Source organism: Phyllostomus hastatus, unplaced genomic scaffold, assembly GCF_019186645.2.
Source record: "Phyllostomus hastatus isolate PE091 unplaced genomic scaffold, TTU_PhHast_1.1 phas_scaffold_21, whole genome shotgun sequence".
Classification (NCBI taxonomy): Eukaryota; Metazoa; Chordata; class Mammalia; order Chiroptera; family Phyllostomidae; genus Phyllostomus; species Phyllostomus hastatus.
The window spans coordinates 12,125,722-12,145,542 of NW_025334017.1; the positions used below are offsets into that span (position 1 = coordinate 12,125,722).

The 19,821-nt window shown below is 39.7% G+C and overlaps 1 protein-coding gene across 2 annotated transcripts in view; it reads left to right on the top strand.

Annotated features, from left to right (window-relative positions):
• The first annotated feature begins 4,975 nt into the window (after positions 1-4,975).
• The window catches only part of PREX2 (phosphatidylinositol-3,4,5-trisphosphate dependent Rac exchange factor 2), a 228,078-nt gene continuing 213,232 nt past the window's right edge, over positions 4,976-19,821 (top strand). For both annotated transcript variants that reach the window (XM_045861068.1, XM_045861069.1), the window contains exon 1: positions 4,976-5,383. In XM_045861068.1, the coding sequence (XP_045717024.1) occupies positions 5,243-5,383 (141 nt within the window). In that variant the 5' untranslated portion in view covers positions 4,976-5,242. The remainder of the gene's footprint in view (positions 5,384-19,821) is intronic.

The following is a 19,821-nucleotide window of genomic DNA, read 5'->3' on the forward strand; positions in this document are numbered from 1 at the left end:
TATTCATTCATTATTCAACTGGCAAATATTCATTTAGCAATAATTACATGCCAGATTATCAAGAGGCACAGGGTACACATGGGTGACACAATCTTTTTCCTCAAGACACTGTGGTCTGGTAGCGAGTTCCATCAATTGATCTGGCAATCATGATGAAGTCTAATCAGTGCCTCCTTGGGGAGAGGGGACTGTACTATGGGGCTTGGCATTGTAAGAATCCTGAAAGTGCTCCAGCATGGCTGAGGTACATTTGCACAGTGGGGAGTGGCATGGAATGCAGCCAGAGAGGTTGACCAACAATGGCATTTGTCTTTATCTTTAAGTGTCTGAAACACGATCGGAAACCCATGGAAAACTTCTCTTGACCTCTTCCCTTATTTCTGAGGATCATGGAAGCAGTTCCTCAAATGATTAGACCAATCTGATACAGGAACAGTCCAAGAGTGCCTCACCCTTCTCGCTTCCTGACTCAAATCTTATCTGCGAAAACATCTAGACACTCATGCATGGGCAGCATGGATGTACAGGGACCAATTTATGCCCTTCAGGACAATCCCTGACCAACTGAGAGTAGGAAATGATGAATAGATGTTTCCATTTTTCTTCCTCCAGGTGGGTAGTTCTGAGATGTATTTCACAAGGCTTCTCAGAAGGTCCTATAGGATAGAGCATCCAGTTTCTCAAAGGGGCAGCCAACTCTATTATATACTCTTGTATTGGTTTTCCCACTTTCTCTGTTTGACTCTTCCTTTCCCTTACTCTTGCTTCCTGGAGTAAGGGAAATAATAATATATATTATCATATACGTTATCTTCACATTAGCTTTTGTCTCACACTCTGCTTTCTGAGGAAACCAGGCTAAGTCAAGTAGAGAAAGACATATGTATATATGAGTATGTATTTGATATATAATACATCATGTATAGATAATAATTAGAAAGTAATATACATTTTATGTATATTAGAATGATATAATATATATTTCATGTATATGAGAAAGATAATCCTGGAGAACATATGAGAGTGTTAATATAAGATACAGGGCAACAAAGTAGAGATTTTCACAGGGAGGAGATAATAGGATATAGCTTGAGGTGTGGGAGATTGGAGAGGATTTTTAATGGAGATGATAAGGGAAGGCTAAGCAGGCAGATGGTACAATCCAAGGATGTATCAAGTCTCTTCTGAGACTAACCACAGACAAGAACTGGCTATTTATTTCACAGGGATGGTTGTAGGTTAAATTTCCATAATAAAAAAAAGTGACTATCTTTACATGTTAGACTGTGGCTATGAGAGGTTAGTCAAGCCAGTGTGGAAACGACCACATCTTTGAGAACTTCAGAGTCTTGCTCTTGCTAAAGTAATCCTATTGAAACATTTATTTACTTTTATATGCCATAAACATTGTAACTAAAAGTAAAACATATTTTGTCCTTTCAGGCAATATATATTTTAAAGTCCTTGAACTGGTATGATAGAAATATTTAATTACATGCTCCATTACATCCCATGCTTGTTATGACTAAAGTATAACTGAATTAATGAGGGTTTTAGAATTACTTCTTGTCCAAGACTCTTAATTATGCATTATATAGCTCAATGTATCTGTAATATTTTTAAACTGGTATAATTTAGAATCATCTATCATAGACCAGGGTAGTGAAGGAAATACCAGGCTTTTACTTGTAAGTAAAAAATAGTCTGACTCTTTTTTTTTTAAAGAGTTTATTTATTTATTTTTTAGAGAGGGAAGGGAGGGAGATAGAGATAGAGATAGAGATAGAGATAGAGATAGAGAGAGAGAGAGAGAGAGATTGAGATTGAGAAACACCAATGTGCGGTTGCTGGGGGTCATGGCCTGCAACCCAGGAATGCACCCTGGCTGGGAATCGAACCTGGGGCACTTTGGCTCCCAGCCTGCACTCAATCCACTGAGCTACGCCAGCCAGGGCAAAAATAGTCTGACTCTTAGAATTTTCTATTTAACTAGATGGACATACAATCAACCTTTCCATTTTTCTTCAAGTGCTATTATCTTAATAAATGTCCACATCAAATTTGATTTATTACTTTATCTAGCATTGAAATGACAGGAATGTTGAAATGATCTCCATCTGAAACAGGACCAAGGAAGCTGTCTTCTTACAAAGGGATAGCATTGGCTTTCTCATTCAGCCCAGGAGTCCTCTCCCCCGTGTGCTTTGGCTCTTTGAACTGTATGATAATGGACTCTAACTATGCCAAGTTCGTGCATATGAAATAAATTTAATAGCTGAGCTAGTTTACCACCCAGCAGCCTCTTCTCTCTATCTCCTTTTCTTCCATCTCCTTTTTATTGGATGCTTCAACCTCATTAGTATTTCAGGAAAAAACTGGATCCTGTCCATCATTTTTGTTGTTGCTTTCCATTCCCTGGCAGACAGGGCCTGAAATTTCAATAGAGGAAGTGGGGAGGGACACAACACATTCAGAGTTTATGAAAGACCTTATTTACCATCAAAGTGAAGGTTTCCAGATACTCCAGCCCTGTTTTCTTATGCTCTTATGTCTTTGATGAGGAATTAAGAACCTCAGCCAGGGCTACAGAAGACTCTGAAAGTTGCCTGGCAGAAGGCACTACCCAGTGTCCTGAAGCCGTTCATTACTTACCAATGATGTTGAGTACACTGAGGAGCAGGAGAATGGGCAGAAACTATTAATAATTCCTACACTGGGCACTTCTGAGAGAAGACTGAGTCTGCACACTTTAAGTGACTATTTTTCTGCCAGCTTCGTTGCACATTTTTTTTATTTTTTGCAAAGCAATCATTGCAGTTTGTCTTTTGATAGAATTACTTAAACATGTGACACTGTTCTACTCAATTGTTAATCTTTAGAATGGTGGCTCTCAGGTGTTAGCATGTCTAAGAAGGATCTGAAGATCTTGTCAGATTAGTTTAGGGCTCACATCTTTGAGATTCTCATTCAACAACATTGTGATGGGGCTCGAGAATATTCATTTTAACAAGATCTTGGGGAATTGTCCTATAATGATCTATGACCCACCTTAAAAAAATACTTGCTTGGAGGTCAAGATCTGTATGGTCTCAGGCCTTGGTACTAGGCAACACACAAAGAGGTCCTCAGCACACGTGTGTGGAACTGAGGCGCGTGCTTTGGGTGAGTAAAACCCCACTGATGATTTAAGCTCACTGCATTGCTCTCAGAGGTGAGACTGAAGTTTTAGTGGGTTGTGTATAAGTTCATTTTTTGGATAGAAAAAATTGCATAAACAGTTCTTCAGTTGGGGACAATTGGTGAGAAATATTATTTTATCTGGGAGAACATCTGATGCAACACATGCTTTATTCACTTACTTTTTACACTAGAAGAGGGTGCAGACCTAGGGAGGAGGAAATGCATCCAGTCCCTGCTGCCTGTAGTACATTGTGAAAGGTTCAATCGCGTTTGATTTCCATTTGTTACTGTCCCAGGTCTTCTGTTTGTTTGTTTATTGTTTACTAGGTGCTGTGAGGTCTGCTCTTTCATGTGCCTTGTCCTTTGTTCTTCTGCCACAGGGTGTGAAGCCATTTACTTATTTGTCCTTTGCTCATAAAAACCTCCAAATAGCCACGTGCAAAAGAGGGGAAAATCACATCTTTTCTACTGCTTCCTCACACATTATTCAAACTGAGTCCTCAGTATAAGAAGAAACGGACAGTCCCCATTCACTTCATTACAGAGGGACACAGTGATTCATCACAGACTGTGCTCTCGAAAGACATCGTCTGGAAAACTGATCACTATTTTAATGGCAATAATTGGAAAGTATCTTTATTTTTTAGAGTTTTGCTAATGTTTTCAACTATTGGAGCAAACTAATGTGCCACTTTCTTGCATCAAAACAATTCATTCTTCCATTTATTTAAATGTCATTTATTGCAGACTATTCAAAGTTGTTGTAAGTAGGAAAAATGACTGAAAAATACACATGAATAGTATCAAGACAAAATGTATATGGATTATTTTTGCTTGCTTGTTAAATTAATTGGAAATATTTAGTGCTCATTAGGCTCTGGATCTGTTTCAAGTGAGAAAAGGCAATAAACATAAACATTAAAATCAAAGACACACTCTCTGTTTCTCTCCATTTTCAAATCCTAGGAAGCCATCTCTACTTTTTTGATGAGCATTTGGTAACAACTTTGTCTTTATAATTAGCGACACTGTCTTAAATTATACCAGCTCTTAGAAACAGAACTGGCACAAATATTCTTGCCTCAGGTTGGGTTTACAAGCTAGACGTTGAAAAGAAGTTACAGACTTGCTAAAGGTCTCCCTTCAGAACAGCACAGGGCAATGGTGATGCTTATTGTATCTGGAGCTTATTGTATGGGCCAGGGCGGTCACTTTCCCATAGTGTCTCTGTTTATTATGCTAATTGACTCTCCCAGGGGCAGGCAGGACGGTGTCAACCCTGTGGAATATTCTCGGTTGGGGGGAAGTGGTGAAAGCAAACCTGTTTTGTGCCTTAATAAAACAAAAAAATCAATGTGTGTTTTTTTTTTTTTTTCAAAAACGGGAGGGTCAATACCATGGTTGTTTTTGTTCCCATCCAGTTATGTAAGCCTGGGGACTTGTCTCTCTGCCTTCAGGGTTTGTACAAAACACATTAAAGTTAAACAATAGGCGGGAGACACAGGGGCAACCCTGGAGCTGTGTCCTGGAGTGTGTCCTCCTAGGTTTGGGAATCTCCCATTAGTTCCATCTCAAGTACTAACTGTGTGTGTGTGTGTGTGTGTGTGTGTGTGTGTGTGTGTGTGTGTGTGTGTTTAGTTAGCTGGCACGCAACACACTTCCCCAGGGTTGTGTTTCCTTTTTCCTGAGATTTGGCGAAGGGTAAAGGGTCGGAGTCACATGGACACAAAGCATTTGATTAATGTCCAAGTCACCGCTGTAGCTGCCAGAGCCGCCTCCCCTCCAGCCGGGGCCGTGTGAGGCCGGAGCGCTGGGGCCAGGCGCGCAGGTCCCTGGCCTGAGCCCCATCTCCCGGGAGTTTCCTCCGCAGCGCCCCGCGCCTCCCACGCAGGAGTTCTAGCGAGTGCCCCGGCTTGTCCCCGCGCCCCAGCCGAATCCTCTACCCAGCATGTAAAGTCGCCCGTCCCTCCTTGGACTTTGCGGAGCCATCAACTTTCCTTTCCCACCGCGTGGACCAGACAGCGCGCAGCACTGCCGCCAGCCGGGGGTCCCACCGACCACCATGAACGACGAGAGCCGCGCGGACGGCCGCTCGGAGAGCGCCAAGGACCAGGAGAAGCAGCTTCGCCTGCGCGTGTGTGTGCTCAGCGAGCTCCAGAAGACGGAGCGGGACTACGTGGGAACCCTGGAGTTCCTGGTGTCGGTGAGTGCGCAGGGCGACGCCGGGGGATGGCGGGCGCGGGCCGCATTGTCTGCGCGGGGACAGGGACGGGTCCCAGCCTCGCGGGCACCTGAATCCGGCTCGGATGCCAGGTTCACGGTGCCTTGGCCCCCGCGGGGAAAGTTTAATACCTGGGGATGCACGGTGTTGCCAGGGCCTCGGAGAACTGCTAGTTTGGAAAGTTAGCTGGAATAAGAGAAGGCGCCTGTTCAGGGAATCCCGGCAGCCCTCATCTTTACCTACTCTTCTTTACCCCCGCCCTGGCCTGCTCGGTTGCTCAGGGCATCGCCCCCCCCCCCGCCCCCCCCGTCGCTCCTTCTCTTTCTCCCCTGGGGATTTTGTTAGGACTTTGACTTGCTGATTAAAATCACCCTGCTACATTCAAATACATTTAGTTTTTTTTTAAATCTTTGATTCTTCTAGAGTTTGAGTTCATTATTCAGATTCCATGGCAGTGAAGTCCCTTTAGTTAGAATAATCTTTGAAGCAGGATTCTGATGGAGGGTAGGCACAGAAAGAGCAGTGGGGTTATGATCTCTAGCAGCTGTTTGATATTAAAGCCACATGTAGTGCTTACCCCATCCCAGTCCTACTAACTCCTCCCCCACCCCTGGTTTAAATCAGTCCCCGTTCAGGTCCTGGGTCCCCTGTGACCACTGAGCCCGGGAGAGGCGCATAATAAAACTCATGTCAAACAACTTCAAGATTTCCTAGAACTGGCAGGAACTTTGTTTCAAAGTTTCAGCTTGGCTCTCTGGAAGTTGCCTTTGTAAACGGTTCATTCATTGTAGGATCAGGAGGGGCAAAACTGAGTGAAAAAACTTCTGAGACATCACTCAAAAGTTGAATTTTTTCTACTCACTGCTGCAAAGACAAAGAATTTGCGGATTGGCTTCTCTCCACCCAGATGCCCAGGAGAGTATCATTCAGACTCAGGAGCTGCAGCCTTTGCAGTCTCCCCCAAAGCTTCTAACCTTCCTCTTCCACCACCCTGTTGGGAAACCCCTGGTCCAAAGGAAAATGTTTCGGAGGCTAAACTTCCTGCTCGGTTTTCTCAAAGGTGTAAGCTTTCTGCTTATGATTATGATAGAGGAAATTAACTGCTTAGCTATGGCAAAAAGGAAAGAACATTTTCTCAAGGGACTTAAGATGCATGGGTTGGCTTCTGGTTAATTTCACAAGTTAAAATCAATCTACTTGAGCCCCAGGGACTACATTCTTTAGAAATATGTGGGCACTTGAGAATATACTGGTAATTGGTAATAAGTAGAATCGTACACTTCCATGCAACAATGTCAAAAAGGCATGTTTTTAAAGGAGATTTGACTTTTAATAACCTCAAATATGGCTTTCCGAAACTTTGGTGGTAATGAAGTCCTTTGACTTACAAAAATCTGAATCATGTTTTAAATTGCATTAGTTACTCCTTTCTAAAGCTTATGAAAAAGATACTGTGCAGATTCCTAATTTAGAGAAATAGCTAACCTAAGCTACCTTGAAAACCAAGTTGATCTTTATTTAAAATATCATTTTTCCCTTTAATGTTAACACCTGCTTATTAAAACTGCAAACTAATTGCTATACAGAGCTAAGTAAGAGATTGTGGGAGACATAAAATAAATTATATTTTCCTATTTATAAGCAGATCATCTTATAATTTCATTCTTCTCATCTGATTCAGAAATTATGGACTTTTCCTTTCCTTTTGTCTACTATTTGTGCACATATGTGGTTATACACACACGTAAACACAAGCACACTGACTGGCCCAAAAGTCATCCTTAACAAAAGTTCACCCTTCTGTATAGTTTTACAACTATTCAAATCCTAAGAGATACTTAATATACTATTAGATTTTCTTTTTTGAGAATTATTTATAGTAACATTTAATTTCCATGTATTTTATTTGTTTACTTTCAGTTGATGTAGTCAATCTAGTTATAATTTTAGCCTAAGATAATATGTACCAAGAGCTTTAAAAATATTTAAACCCTGTGGTCTGGTAATTCATCTTATAGCACAAGTTCATCCTAATGGAATAATTAGAAATGCAGACAAACAATAAGAGTAATTTAAAATAATTAGCTGTAGTATGAAGTAAGTACTGTGGTAAATTTGTTGCAGAAATTTGATAGTGCATTCTTAAGTCAAATTTAAATATTTGTTATTTTAGTAATTTAGATTTCTGTCATTGCCTCAAGCCACTAACATGGATGAAAGGTAACACCTATCTTTATTACAAAGAAATAGAAAACATAATTTTACCAAGAACATATTTTTACTTGTGGGCCCATAAATAAGTCAACACAATGGTATTATTGCCCTTGATTAAATGATCGTATGGCCTGAGGGGATAATGTTTCTTACTAAGATCTTTTACTTCTGATTCCTCTCTCTTCTCTTTTCCAACCCTTCACCTCTGAAGGAGAGAGCGCCTTTCGCCACCTCAGTCCCAGATAGTCCGTGAACATGGCCTTGTTCTCTGTACATAGACTCAGTACACGGGCTCTCTCTCTCTAGTTGCCACCCAGGAACACACTTCCTGATTGGACAAGGGACTGTCCTTTAAGTTTGCTGCTGTCATTTAAAGTGGCTCTCTTCCCAAGGAAGCCATGCTTTCTCAGGGCTCCTCTTTTGCTCTTCCCTAGCCCTTAGTTACTTGCTGGATTCCTACTGGGCCTTCCAGGCTTAGTTCAAGTCCTGCAGAAACCTCTCATGAACCTTCTCTCTCTGCTGCATCCCTGCGAGGTTAGAGTGCTCATTGCTGTGTACTTACTCTCTGCCCTGTGGTTACTTCTTCCTTAGCACCAAAGACAGCCTATGCATTTATTTCCTTACCTTTGTCTCATTCTACTAGGATGTAAGCTTCTTGAGGGCTACATTTTATTCATCTGTGTTTCCCCAGAATGTTGTATGGTGCTTGAGACCTCGTAGGTACACAGTACATGCTGAATGAATGAATGAACGAACGAATGAACAAACAAGCAAATTGACCCATCTTCTAAATTTCTACCCATTTTTAAGGACAATTTCTTAATCCTTAAATTTCTGATTTTTTTTCTTACATTTTGTCTGTATAGATAGTGGAATAATTACTTAAGCTCATATACATATGTACTTTTGTAACAAAATATTTTAAATTAAACATTGTGTCTTCATTTAAAACAGGAACATGATTTACCTCAGGCACTGAAGTTTAAAAACTTTCTAACACAGTGTTATTTGAATTCACTGTATTCTAAATTTTTATTGGAGACTATGGATAGATTACATTATCTGGATTAATTATTTTAGGTCAAAAATAAAATGGTGGAGAGTGGCTGAATAGATTATATATTCTTGTTTTGTTTGGGAAATGAAATTTTGTGTTTCATTAGAAATACTCTAATAAAACATTTCTTCTAGAGAAATGCTATCGTAGACCTAGTATTTAATGTCCTAAGTCTTGACAAAAGTAGGCTGCAGCCAGCATCCTGTCTGCACCCTAGTCACAGGGCCTGTGAAGTTTATGATGGTTTCATAGAACCATCTGAGTGGATGGAAAAAGGGTAGATCGGGGCCAACCTCGTGGGTCTCACTTCATAGCAGTTGCATCGGGCTTAGCACTCAGAAGGACCTTGTGCTAGGTTTAATGCTCTGCCATCACCATCTTGAAATTCTTGCGAATTCTGTCTTTGAGCTTGTCTTTTGCAAGTGAAGTCCAGTAGGACAGTGGAGTGTGAGCAGAGTGGATATAAGAAAGAAGGAAAAAACTTCGTATTTCAGCACCTTTAATAACACTCTTTTTCTCTGCTTTTTGAACAGAAGGCCTCCCATTTTTGCTTTGCATTGGGCCTGGACAGTTGCGCAGACATGTTTCACTGTAGCAAGCAGTGTTGAGGCAGGATGACCGTGTTCGTTCTTGTCTAAGTGGGGACACTTTTGAGAGTGAGAGTGCTGTTAACAATGACGATGGGAAACGGATTGTTCCTGGCAAATCAGCACACTACGGGCACTTTAAGACAAAGTTAGGTGTCTTGCCATAAACTAAAGATACTGAAATTTGTTATCAGCCCAGGCTTTAACGTCAGATATGCCACAATAACTTTGGACACATTCCTGAACTTTTCAAGCCCCATTTTCCTCATCTGGAAAGTGGGGAAACAGTAAATGTCTCCAGGTTGCTGGGAGGGTGAGATGATGTACGCATGGGGCTCAGCCCAGAAAATGGCTCCCGGAGAGCTTGATGAATAGTCACCGTTGTTCACTCTGGTGCTGCAGTCGTCATGCAGAGCCACACATGCTGCTCATCCTCAGTGTATAACTTTTGTCTCTGTTACATTCTCCTCTACCTGTGTGCTGTGTCTCAGAGCCTCTTCTTGGCTCCCTACCCTGCATTTCTTTCTGTCAGGGCACTCCTTCCCATGCTATTCTGTAAGTGCTCAGTGGTCTTTAAGACAGTAAGAACACTTTATGTCTATGTAACAACTGTAGTAAGTATGGTGCTTTACAATTCACCCTAAACAATTGCATATTTATTACCTTATCTGGTCTGATATATGTGTTCCTTAGCTCTTTCAAATGGTGCTCTCTAGAGCTCCAGGGTGCTGTGTTTTGGCTACAGGGTCCTCACAAAGGGCTCAGGGGAGCTGAATTGTGTGGATTCAGGCTCTCTACCCTGGCTTCTAGCATAGCTCCACCTTCTTCTGATTTGTGTTTTTGCTAAAGTTGAGAAACAACACTTAACTGGATGGTAAACTCCAAGAGAATAGTGACTTCCTATGTATGCTTTTCTTGGCCTAAAAGTAGTGCTTTGTAAACAGCAGGTGCTCAAGAAAACAAACAGGCAAATAAAGCAAAAGCAAACGAAACAGTTTGAATGAATCTGAAAACAACTTCTTTCAGTCATGATCTAACTATTCCAGGCACAGATTAATTGATTCAACACATTATGTTAAGGCTTATGTTACTGGCTGTATTGTGCCCCCGCACCCCACTTCATGGTGCAGCCCCAACCCTTAATATACAAATAATCACAGTATCGTGTGGGAGGTGCAACAATAGAGTGATAAGCAAAGAAGCAGGGAGACATTAGGGTGTGCCTTCAATCTGCGGTCAAGAGAAGTTTTGGGGAAGAGGTGATAATAAAGCTGGTTCCTGAAGGCTGAGGAGGAATGTGCCAGAAAAAGAAGAGAACTACCCATCCCCACAATGTAGCATGCTCAGTGTGACCTTGGGATGGCATGCTGGGTGTGCTGGCATGACCTGGCATGCAGTGGGCATTGAAATATCCTTCATTAGGGGAGATAAAAAGTTCCATATGCTTTTTGGGTGTTCACAGGGGATGAGAAAAGTTCAGTCTGGTTTGAGTAGGATTTCACTCCTTAAAATTCCAATTTCAACTAAAGGCATTGGGAAGTCAATTATAAAGGTATGCTTGCTCTTTTTCTTTTTTTAAAGATTTTATTTATTTATTTTTAGAGAGAGGGAAAGGGAAGGAGAAAGAGCAAGACAGAAACATAAGTGTGTGTTTGCCTCTCATGTGCCCCACACTAGGGACCTGTCTTGCAACCCAGGCATGTGCCCTGACTGGGAATCGAATTGGCCACCCTTAGGTTTGCAGGCTGGAGCTCAATCCACTGAGCCAAGCCACACCAGCCAAGGCTGCTTGCTCTTTTTAAAAAGAAATAATAAAAAAGTTTAAGAATTTCAGGTGCCACCACAGTTGGCACTGAGCAGGGGTTTCCTGTGGGAAGAAGTTGCCAGGCCACGATTCCCTGAGTCTGTGTCTCAGAGTGTCACCTTCAGATTCCTTCTCCTCATGCCCTATTTCCACCACCTCGCCAGCCCTCAGCACGTGCTGCCTCTGCAACAGTCCACCCAAGCATACAGAGAAGACTTGTTCTTGCTCCTCTTAATCTGGGCCAGGTTATACCTTCAAATGGTGCTGTTATTATTTACTAAAGGAGAGCATAGGCCAATAATCTTAGAAACAACATGAAAGAAGCATAGCCTAGCTTGTGTAATACAGATTTCTTCCCTTATCAGAGTCATCTTGCTCATTTGGTCTGCAGATTCTGCCCTATTTTTGTCTTGAGCCCTTGGGTAGCTTCTGTTTGATCCCCCTGGTGGGGCACTACTCCTGGGCTGACTTGACTGGGTTCTTCGTTTTCTAGTCTTTAGCTCGAGGGGCACACAGGAGGATGGCATTGGGAAGCTGCCTTTAAAATGTCTTGACTTTTGCAGTAAATATACCATAAACTAATTGGAATTCATTCATAATTCTGATTTTTGAAGTATTCATCCTATGGTCAGAGCCTACTCCTCATGCAGAGGGATGTGTCTTTAGTCTATGGTTTCACTTGCATGAGTGTATCTTATTATGATTGATGGTGTTAATGGGAAAATAGAACCTGTTGAGATTAGCTTTGTTTCTTAGCAAGAAAATTCTGTCAATGGTTTTGAGGAGCAAAGACTACAGTCTGGTTACCCAATGGGAGTTTATGCCATTGTGATGGCCCAGGTAAGAAATGTAAAATGTCTGGTTTAAGGTAGATGCAATGAAGAAGATGGCAAATCAAACCAAACCAAACCAAACCAAACCAAACCACACACAAAAAAACAAACACCCAACAAGTGGGAGGGGTTTCTTGGATAGAAACTCTAGGTTTTGTGTTCACTCAGAAGTGAAGGTAAGTAGAATGGAGAACACAGGGCGGGTGTAGGTTTCTAGTTCCAAGATAAGATGGGTTGTGTCATTAATGAGAAAGGAAATGCAAGAGACAGAATGGCATTGGGAGGAGGAGAAAAGGGAACTTTGCTTTGGACACATTGAGCTGCAAATTCTGATTTCAGAAGACAGGAAGATAAAACTTAGGAAAGAATTTGGGCAAAAGTTAGAGAGCTAGAAATTAACTAGTCATCTGTGTTGAAACTGTCGAGTGCATCCGATGACACAGGGGAACAGTTTGAGGAAGAAAACATACAAACCAAGGGTAGGGCATTGGAGAGCTGATGCTGAAAGGTCGGAGGGAGAGGAGAGTGCCCAGGCGACTCAGACTGAGTCCTTCAAAAGTGAAAACAAACAACCTCTTGACAGCCAGGAAGGATTTAGTTCCCAAGAGAAAGCTTTCTTTCAAGTGTCAACTTTGGAGAAGTAGGTGGTGTAAAGATGGAAGGTTTGGTGATTAGAGCATCATTGGGGTTTTGGCTTCAGCAGTGGCTGTGAGCAGAAGCCTGACTGAGAGTGAGGTGAGACATGAGTGGAAGCTGAGGAAATGAAGAAGGTGGAGAAACTATTCAAGGAGCTTGGTGGTAAATGCAAGGGAAGAAGTAGGTTAGTATTGTAAAAGGATGGTTTTGTCCAAGATGTTTGAGGAAGATGTGTATAGCCAAGGAGGAGGAAATAATAAAAAGGGAACTAAGGAGCATGGTGGAAGTCAGGTGCATCTTCTGGCAAACCAGGGCAAGATTCACTGAGCCACCATGCTGTGGAACATACACACAGCAAAATGTCATTGCAGAACTAAGACTGAGCAAGCTGTCTCTTCTATATTTTTAAAAGTTCTGCTTGCTGCTTCTCTAGTGAGCTTGTGGAACTGCTGGGATGGCCTGTGTACCTCCACACTCTCCAGCGCCCCACCTTCCCCACTGGGACAAGGGGGTGAAGGTAGAAAGCATTGGTTTAGGGATTCTGATAATTTGGGTTGAAGACCTGGCATGACATGTACAAACTGTGTGAAGTGGGACAAATTCCATAGCCTCTTTATGCCTAGCTCCACATTTGGAAGACACATACGATATCTCACAGGGCTGGCCGGAAGTTCTAATCAGCTCCTGTGGTGAGGTCCTGGTAGGTAGTCAGCATTTTCTTTCTTACTCCCTTCCCCAACTCTGAGTTCCTCTCTCTCTCCCCTGTCTCTCCTACCTCACAGAATGAGCCTGGAACTTGCTTAGGCCACCTGGCCTCCTCCTGACCCCTTCCTTTTCCAACCTAGAAGCACACAGGAGAGTTTGACAAATAAATAAAGGTCCTGGGGAGGCCAGAGGGGCCTTCAGGAATGCAGGGAGGGTGGTCTTGGAGCTACAGAGGGATGCTTTCCTCTGGGAGGAGGGAAGGGTGTAAAGCCAAGGGTCACATTAGGGGACAGGGAAGTTGGAGGTATCTACCTGGTGGCCTTTATTTCTCTGTGGAGTCGAACTTGTGTTTTCCTTGTGTTCTGCTTTGTTTCTGTTTTGTTGTTTGTATTGGTTGAGAGTGAGGTGCCTTAAAAACGGTAGTAAAGATTTGGAACATACACTTTCAGGAAGAGTAAAGGGAATTGAACATAGACATCTGAGGTTTGTTGGGCTTCTGTATAGTATCTTTGTATAATTATTTCTTTAAAATGTGACTTTCTTAAATGTGACATAAATTTAAAAGTCAAAACAGAGAAGTAAGCTTTCCTGATGTATTACATTTATTATGATGAGGTTCAAACCTTGGAAATATTGATGTAATAATTTTAAACCATGATACAAATTTTGTACAAGTTCTATATTACACTTAATGCACACAGCAAGCATTGTGGATACTTTTTAAAAAGAAGCATTGATTTATCTGACAATGTTTTGTTGTGAATACATTTTTCTCAGTGTTGGTCTTTTAACAGCATTCTGTTGAGTGTTCTTTTACAATTTTTCTGGTATTGTATTTTAATTCTTAATAACATTATATTTGTTCTGAGTACAATTAGTTTGACCTAAGAATAGTTCTTTTGGTTTACATTAGCTCTTTGAAAATCTGTGAATTTACTTTTCATAATAGTTGAATTTTTATTATTCTCAACTTATTAAAATTGCCTTACCTATATTAAAATCAAGATTTCTTTGATTTATGACATTATAGAAATAATACAAAATACAGGAAAGACATCCTTAGTAAATTTTCTTTGCTTAAAATTATGGGTCACTTTTCCACTAGTATTAAGCATAATCAGTCAAATACTGATATCTAAGTTTTTTTTCTATTTTTTTCATTCTTATGAATTATTTCATTTGATACAGGAATTTAATGATTGTAATTTTAAGAAAATTGATACATGAAGTTGAGATAATGACTTTTAAACACTTCTAGTTAGTGTAGATGATTTCAGATTTTGGTTCTTTGAATAAATTTGTTGTATTCTAGCCTTACTGTATAGCTAAGTATAATGTCCAAAAAAGGACCTGTTTTGTGGGAGAATATCTAAGCCAAGGACATTGTGTTCCGTCATTAATGCAAAATGCGTATTTTCCATTAAAAGGCAAACCCTTCATCTGAAAAGGTTAAATGGTATAATACTTAAGAAATGACTCCAGCTGGTTAAATTTAGAATACTGATATAAAAATATTCTCTAGGTTTTTAGCAAAATATAGCCATATAGAATATGAATGGGTAAACTTTTTTTTGCATCCGAAAACTTTGTTTCTCTGAGACAGTCAAATAAGGGTTGATATCTATGTTTGGCTGTGCTCTGCCACTTTTGTTTCTTTAATTACCTCTTTAAGTTGTCTTCTGGCCAGTAGGAGACACTTTATAGATGGTGACACATTTTTAGTGATTGTGCAAGTAATGTTGGTGTTTGCCTTTGATGCCTTGAAATGCCTCGACTTGGCCTTGCTCCCTTGGATTCTAGTTTTTTCTCATTTGCCCCAAAGAAAGAAATCTTAGACTTCCAGAAATGACATCTTCCATTCCAAAGTTTTACTTCTCTCAATCGCACTAGGAGAGGAGCTATAGAAAGGCATCATTTCACCTAAATGGTAGTCCCATACCCATGTATTCCAAGATTACTTTAATAAGTCATTACTTCCCCAGAGGTAAAACTGTGAAAGAGGACTTTCATTTTTGTGCACACTGTACATATATCTCAGTCGTGTTTGACTTTGTATAACTTTAATATATGTTAATATTTTATATAGAAATATTTTTAGTATTTATATATTTTACATTTGATAACATTTTTGAATATTCTAGACATGGTTTTATCTCAATTTTTTTATACCTTTTAATTATAGACCTCTGGCAGAGACTTCTAACTGCTCCCAATAGCCAGCATTTTTTCCTTCTGTATTGATAGAAGTTTAGCTCATTACATGATTATCCAGCTTCAGATCATGTTTCCTGGCCTCTGCTGCAGTTAGATGTGGGCATATGTATAGGTTCTAGGCAGTGGGATGAGCAGAAATGTTATAAAGTGTGTTCTTATAACAAAGGAGCATGCACTCTCCCCTTCTTCCTGGCTGGTGTGAGGTTGTGATGGCAGGTAATGGGTAGCCATTTGGGACCATGAAATGGAAGTCACATGTGGAGGATGACAGAGCAACAAAACAGGAGGAGTCCATTTCCTTATTAAGGCAGTCTAACTTGTAACCTATCAAAAATGAACCTGTAAGATAAGTCAGTATTTATCTAACTCTGTCCTAAAATGATCTTTTTGAGATTTCCCATTTTGCTTCCAAGCTGTCATTGATTTATGCAAATTATTAATGAATTGGCAAACTTTAATATATTTTTTCTACCTTTTTCTTGTCTAACTGATTAGTCTTAATATTTTAAATTTTATTTTTAGTTTTTCTTTAATGAATCTTCTCTGGTTTACCAATGATTTATCTGGATTATGCTAAAACCACACTCTTTTTGCTATTGGTATACTTTAGTGGTTTTTTTTTTAGAGAAAGTGCAACTTTTTTTTTACCTGTACTTATATATTCTTTCTTTTGAAGACCAGAATTTTTGTGTTTATAATGTATGTTTATAAGCATATTTGTTTACTTACTTTCACTGCAGCCAAACATCAGTAGTTTAAATGACACAGAAGGATTGTTTGTGACTATGAAAGCTATATGTAATCAACCCGGCCTTTTTTTCATTCTTTCTTAGAGCTCTGGTTACTTAGTTTTTTGGTACTATTCCCCAGCAGTGTTCCAGAAGAGTAAGCAGCCCAGCTCCATCAGGTTATTCAGAGACTCTTGTTCCTTCTATCATTTCTCCGCCATCCCCCAGGACTAATTAAATGTAAGTCTGTAGGAGAGATAGCTAGGCATAGGTATTTTATGTAGTCTCTCCAGGTGGTTCCATTGTGCAAAGAAGGTTGGGGAACCAATATGCTAGAGTGATCTTGTTGGTATGGTTGAAGCTGGCATGCCAGGGCCCTTTACCCGTTCCAGACCCAGAGGGGCAGAGGATGTGAGACAAACTCCTCATGTCACTTTCATGTTCATCCTCTTGGTCAGAGAACTTCACAACTTGGCTGAATGAGCTGCAAAGGAGACAGGGAAGTGTGTTGTGAGTTGGGCAGCCATGTGTACAGCTTGGGGAGTTCTGTGGTAAAATAAAGAATTGGAGAATTGATACTGAGGGACAAATTATGCTCTGGTCTCTGCCGCAAATTGGGCCCCATTGATTCTTCAGGCTTGTGTCCTCAGAAAATCATTTATATTAAAATTCCAGAATTTCTTTACTATAAGAGTCTATCATACTTAAAATATAATTTGAATTATTTTTCTTTAAAATAATATATTCTTAGTCACATAAAAATCCATCTAATCTTTATCTTTTCACATATGTTTGTAAGAGTACCCTAAAGTTCCCCTCACTCCCATTAGCTTTCACTACAGGAAGAATTTGGGGAGGATTTAGAGATTTTGTGTAATTTTTTGATCTTTCTGAAGTATCTAAAATAGTATCCCAGGATAACATTGAAATCATCAATTATTATGTGTTTGTACGTGTCAGGTGCTACACATTCATGTATAACTCACAACTACCTTGAAGTTATACATCATGGTAACTCACACCTGAGAGCGTGGTGATCCGTTCCTAAGTGGGAGGGTGAAGATTCCGAGTGGATTGCACAGCTATTCCAGGATTCAGCCGGTGATTTTCTGGCCTGGGTATTTCTAGATTGTGGGACCAGTGTGATTAATCAGGACTAGGCAAACCAAGGCAGATGTTGGAATCCAGACGCAGAACTTCACTGTGGAAGTATACAGAAGCTAGAAGTCAGGAAGGAACAGTAGTTCATTTCAGGCAAACTATCAAGAGCAAGAGAGCAACAGATGCTGATGGTCAACCAAGACAGGTCAGAGCCAGGCAAGTACTCAGGAGCCAAAGATCATCCAGAGGTCATGAGCTTCCCTCTGAGAAATGACGACACACAATGAACCTTTTAAAAATAGCCAGTCTTAGTTCTCATGTTGGTTATCTGTTAATGCACATCATATTTGAGACTATGTTTAGCTTAATTTAATTCTTCTATGATTATTTTGGATCTCTTTGTACTTATTTACTTAGTATTTCATAGATTTGAACTCTGGTTTTTAGGTGTTAAATATAGCTCATATTTATCCTATACAGGCTTAAATCAGAAGATATTTGAGGCAAGGATTAACTTTATACACACACACACTCATGCATGTTCTTTCTACTCTCCAAAATGTGTGCACTGCTCTGCATTCAGTGGATATTGTGTAGATTGCGTTGGTAGAAGGCAGTAATGTAATTTAAGCACAAATGAAGTGACTCCATAATTGAAATGATCGTTATTGCTGGGATTCTGTTGGCAGGACTACTCCTTTTGATCGGTTAGATGAGACAGAGGAACTAGGATTCTAGTAATCATGGAACGAAGTCTGATAAATAGGCATGTTATATAGACAGGGGTGTTCTCCTCAGTTTCTACCAAGGTCAAACAGCACAACTATGTATATTCTTTGAGTCCAAAAGGACTCATGCTGCAGATAGATGAGTGTAGCTTTCAATTAAAATCCAAGAAGTTGATGTTTCTGCTGTATGTTTTTCAGTGAGGTAATGATTTCCAGGTATTAATTGTGCCTTCTCAGTATGGTGAAATTTTTGAGGGTAGCAAATAAATATACATTGGGATTTAAGGTATTTTTCAAGTTTATACTTAATGTTGACTTAATTATAGAAACAGGATAAGTTAGATTGGAAGAAAAATTGAGAGTTTAGTTGACACTTGAATGGATTCTTAATTTTAAACATACACATTTATAGAGTTGAAGATTTGGGTCAGATACAACTTTAATGGCATTATGAAAACTTAAGCCAGGTGGTCAGCCAGGATATTTGAATAAATTTTTTAAATAAAAGTCTGCTAACTAGAGTTAAATAGAAAAACATATAAAGTTTTATACTGTATTATATGTCTTCCCTACAAATGTTTTTCTTCTGACCTACCCAGATTCAACATTTCAACTCCTCTATGTTATTCTAGAGTTTTCTTTAGTATTTAACATGTGCTAAATAATAGTTTTAGTAATTTTAAAATACAGAAATAAAAAATTTTGTAAAAAATTACTACAGAATGGACTCAGAGTGATTTTTGATTCATTTCCAAAAACAACTTATTTAATTTGTGAAAAAAACCTTATTTTCAGCACAGTATAATTTGAGTCGGGTAATTTAAAATAATAACCTAGTATGCCGAGCACTACAGTTTATCTTTTCCAATAATTATTTTCAAAAACATAAGGTCCAGATACTTTGATTCTTAATATTCCAAAGCATATTTGTTGAGCACCTACTGTGTGCTAATCACTGTTCTAGCCTGAGAGGATATATATATATAAATTTATATATATACATATATATGAATTAGAAATCCCTGCTTTCATGGAGCTCCCACTGTAAACCAAGATATACAATACAAAAAAAGTAAAATATATGGTATATTAGCTAACATAAACAGCAAGAAATTGAACAAAGCAGAGGCAGAATAAAAATCTGTGTTTTGACATTTTATAGGAGGAAAAGGCAGGAATTGACTTCTTTCTGTCACACTTTTTTCTGTAAGTCTCTAAAAATATTAGAAAATAATGTGTTTTTTATACCGTTAACCTTAAGAGTTGATATCCAAGAGGAAACAGATCTCTTGTTTAACTCTCCAGTATAATTCTAATTTGTAAATGAAATAAAACCCAGATGTACATTGCTAATAAAGTTAATAGAACAGATCAGCAAAAGCATTGTGACTAAGATTTAAGGCTTTCACTGGTTAATTCTTCAGTGGGCATTTCTCAGTACATTGCCTTGAACATAATAGGTATATTTTTTTGGCAGTGCAAACTGAAAATCCACTACCTCCTTCTGTTACATGTTTATGCCATCGAGGAGCTTATTTTGTAGCATGTTTGCCAGCTGGTTCCGGTCACAGCAGCTTTCCATCTAGTGGGAACTGCAGCCAAGGCTGTCACCGTCATCAGCGGGCACTGCCGCTGAGAAGCTTCTGCTGGAAATGAGTGTCTGTCCTTCAGTCTCATTGGACTGAGGCACCCAACGGGGTGGGTGTCGATGAGGGTTTAGAGATCTTGAATGAGCGGCCAGTTTTAATCTGAAGCCAGTTTTATAATTGTTACTTTAGATAGGCCCAAATGTGAGTTAAAAGGGAAGGTATGA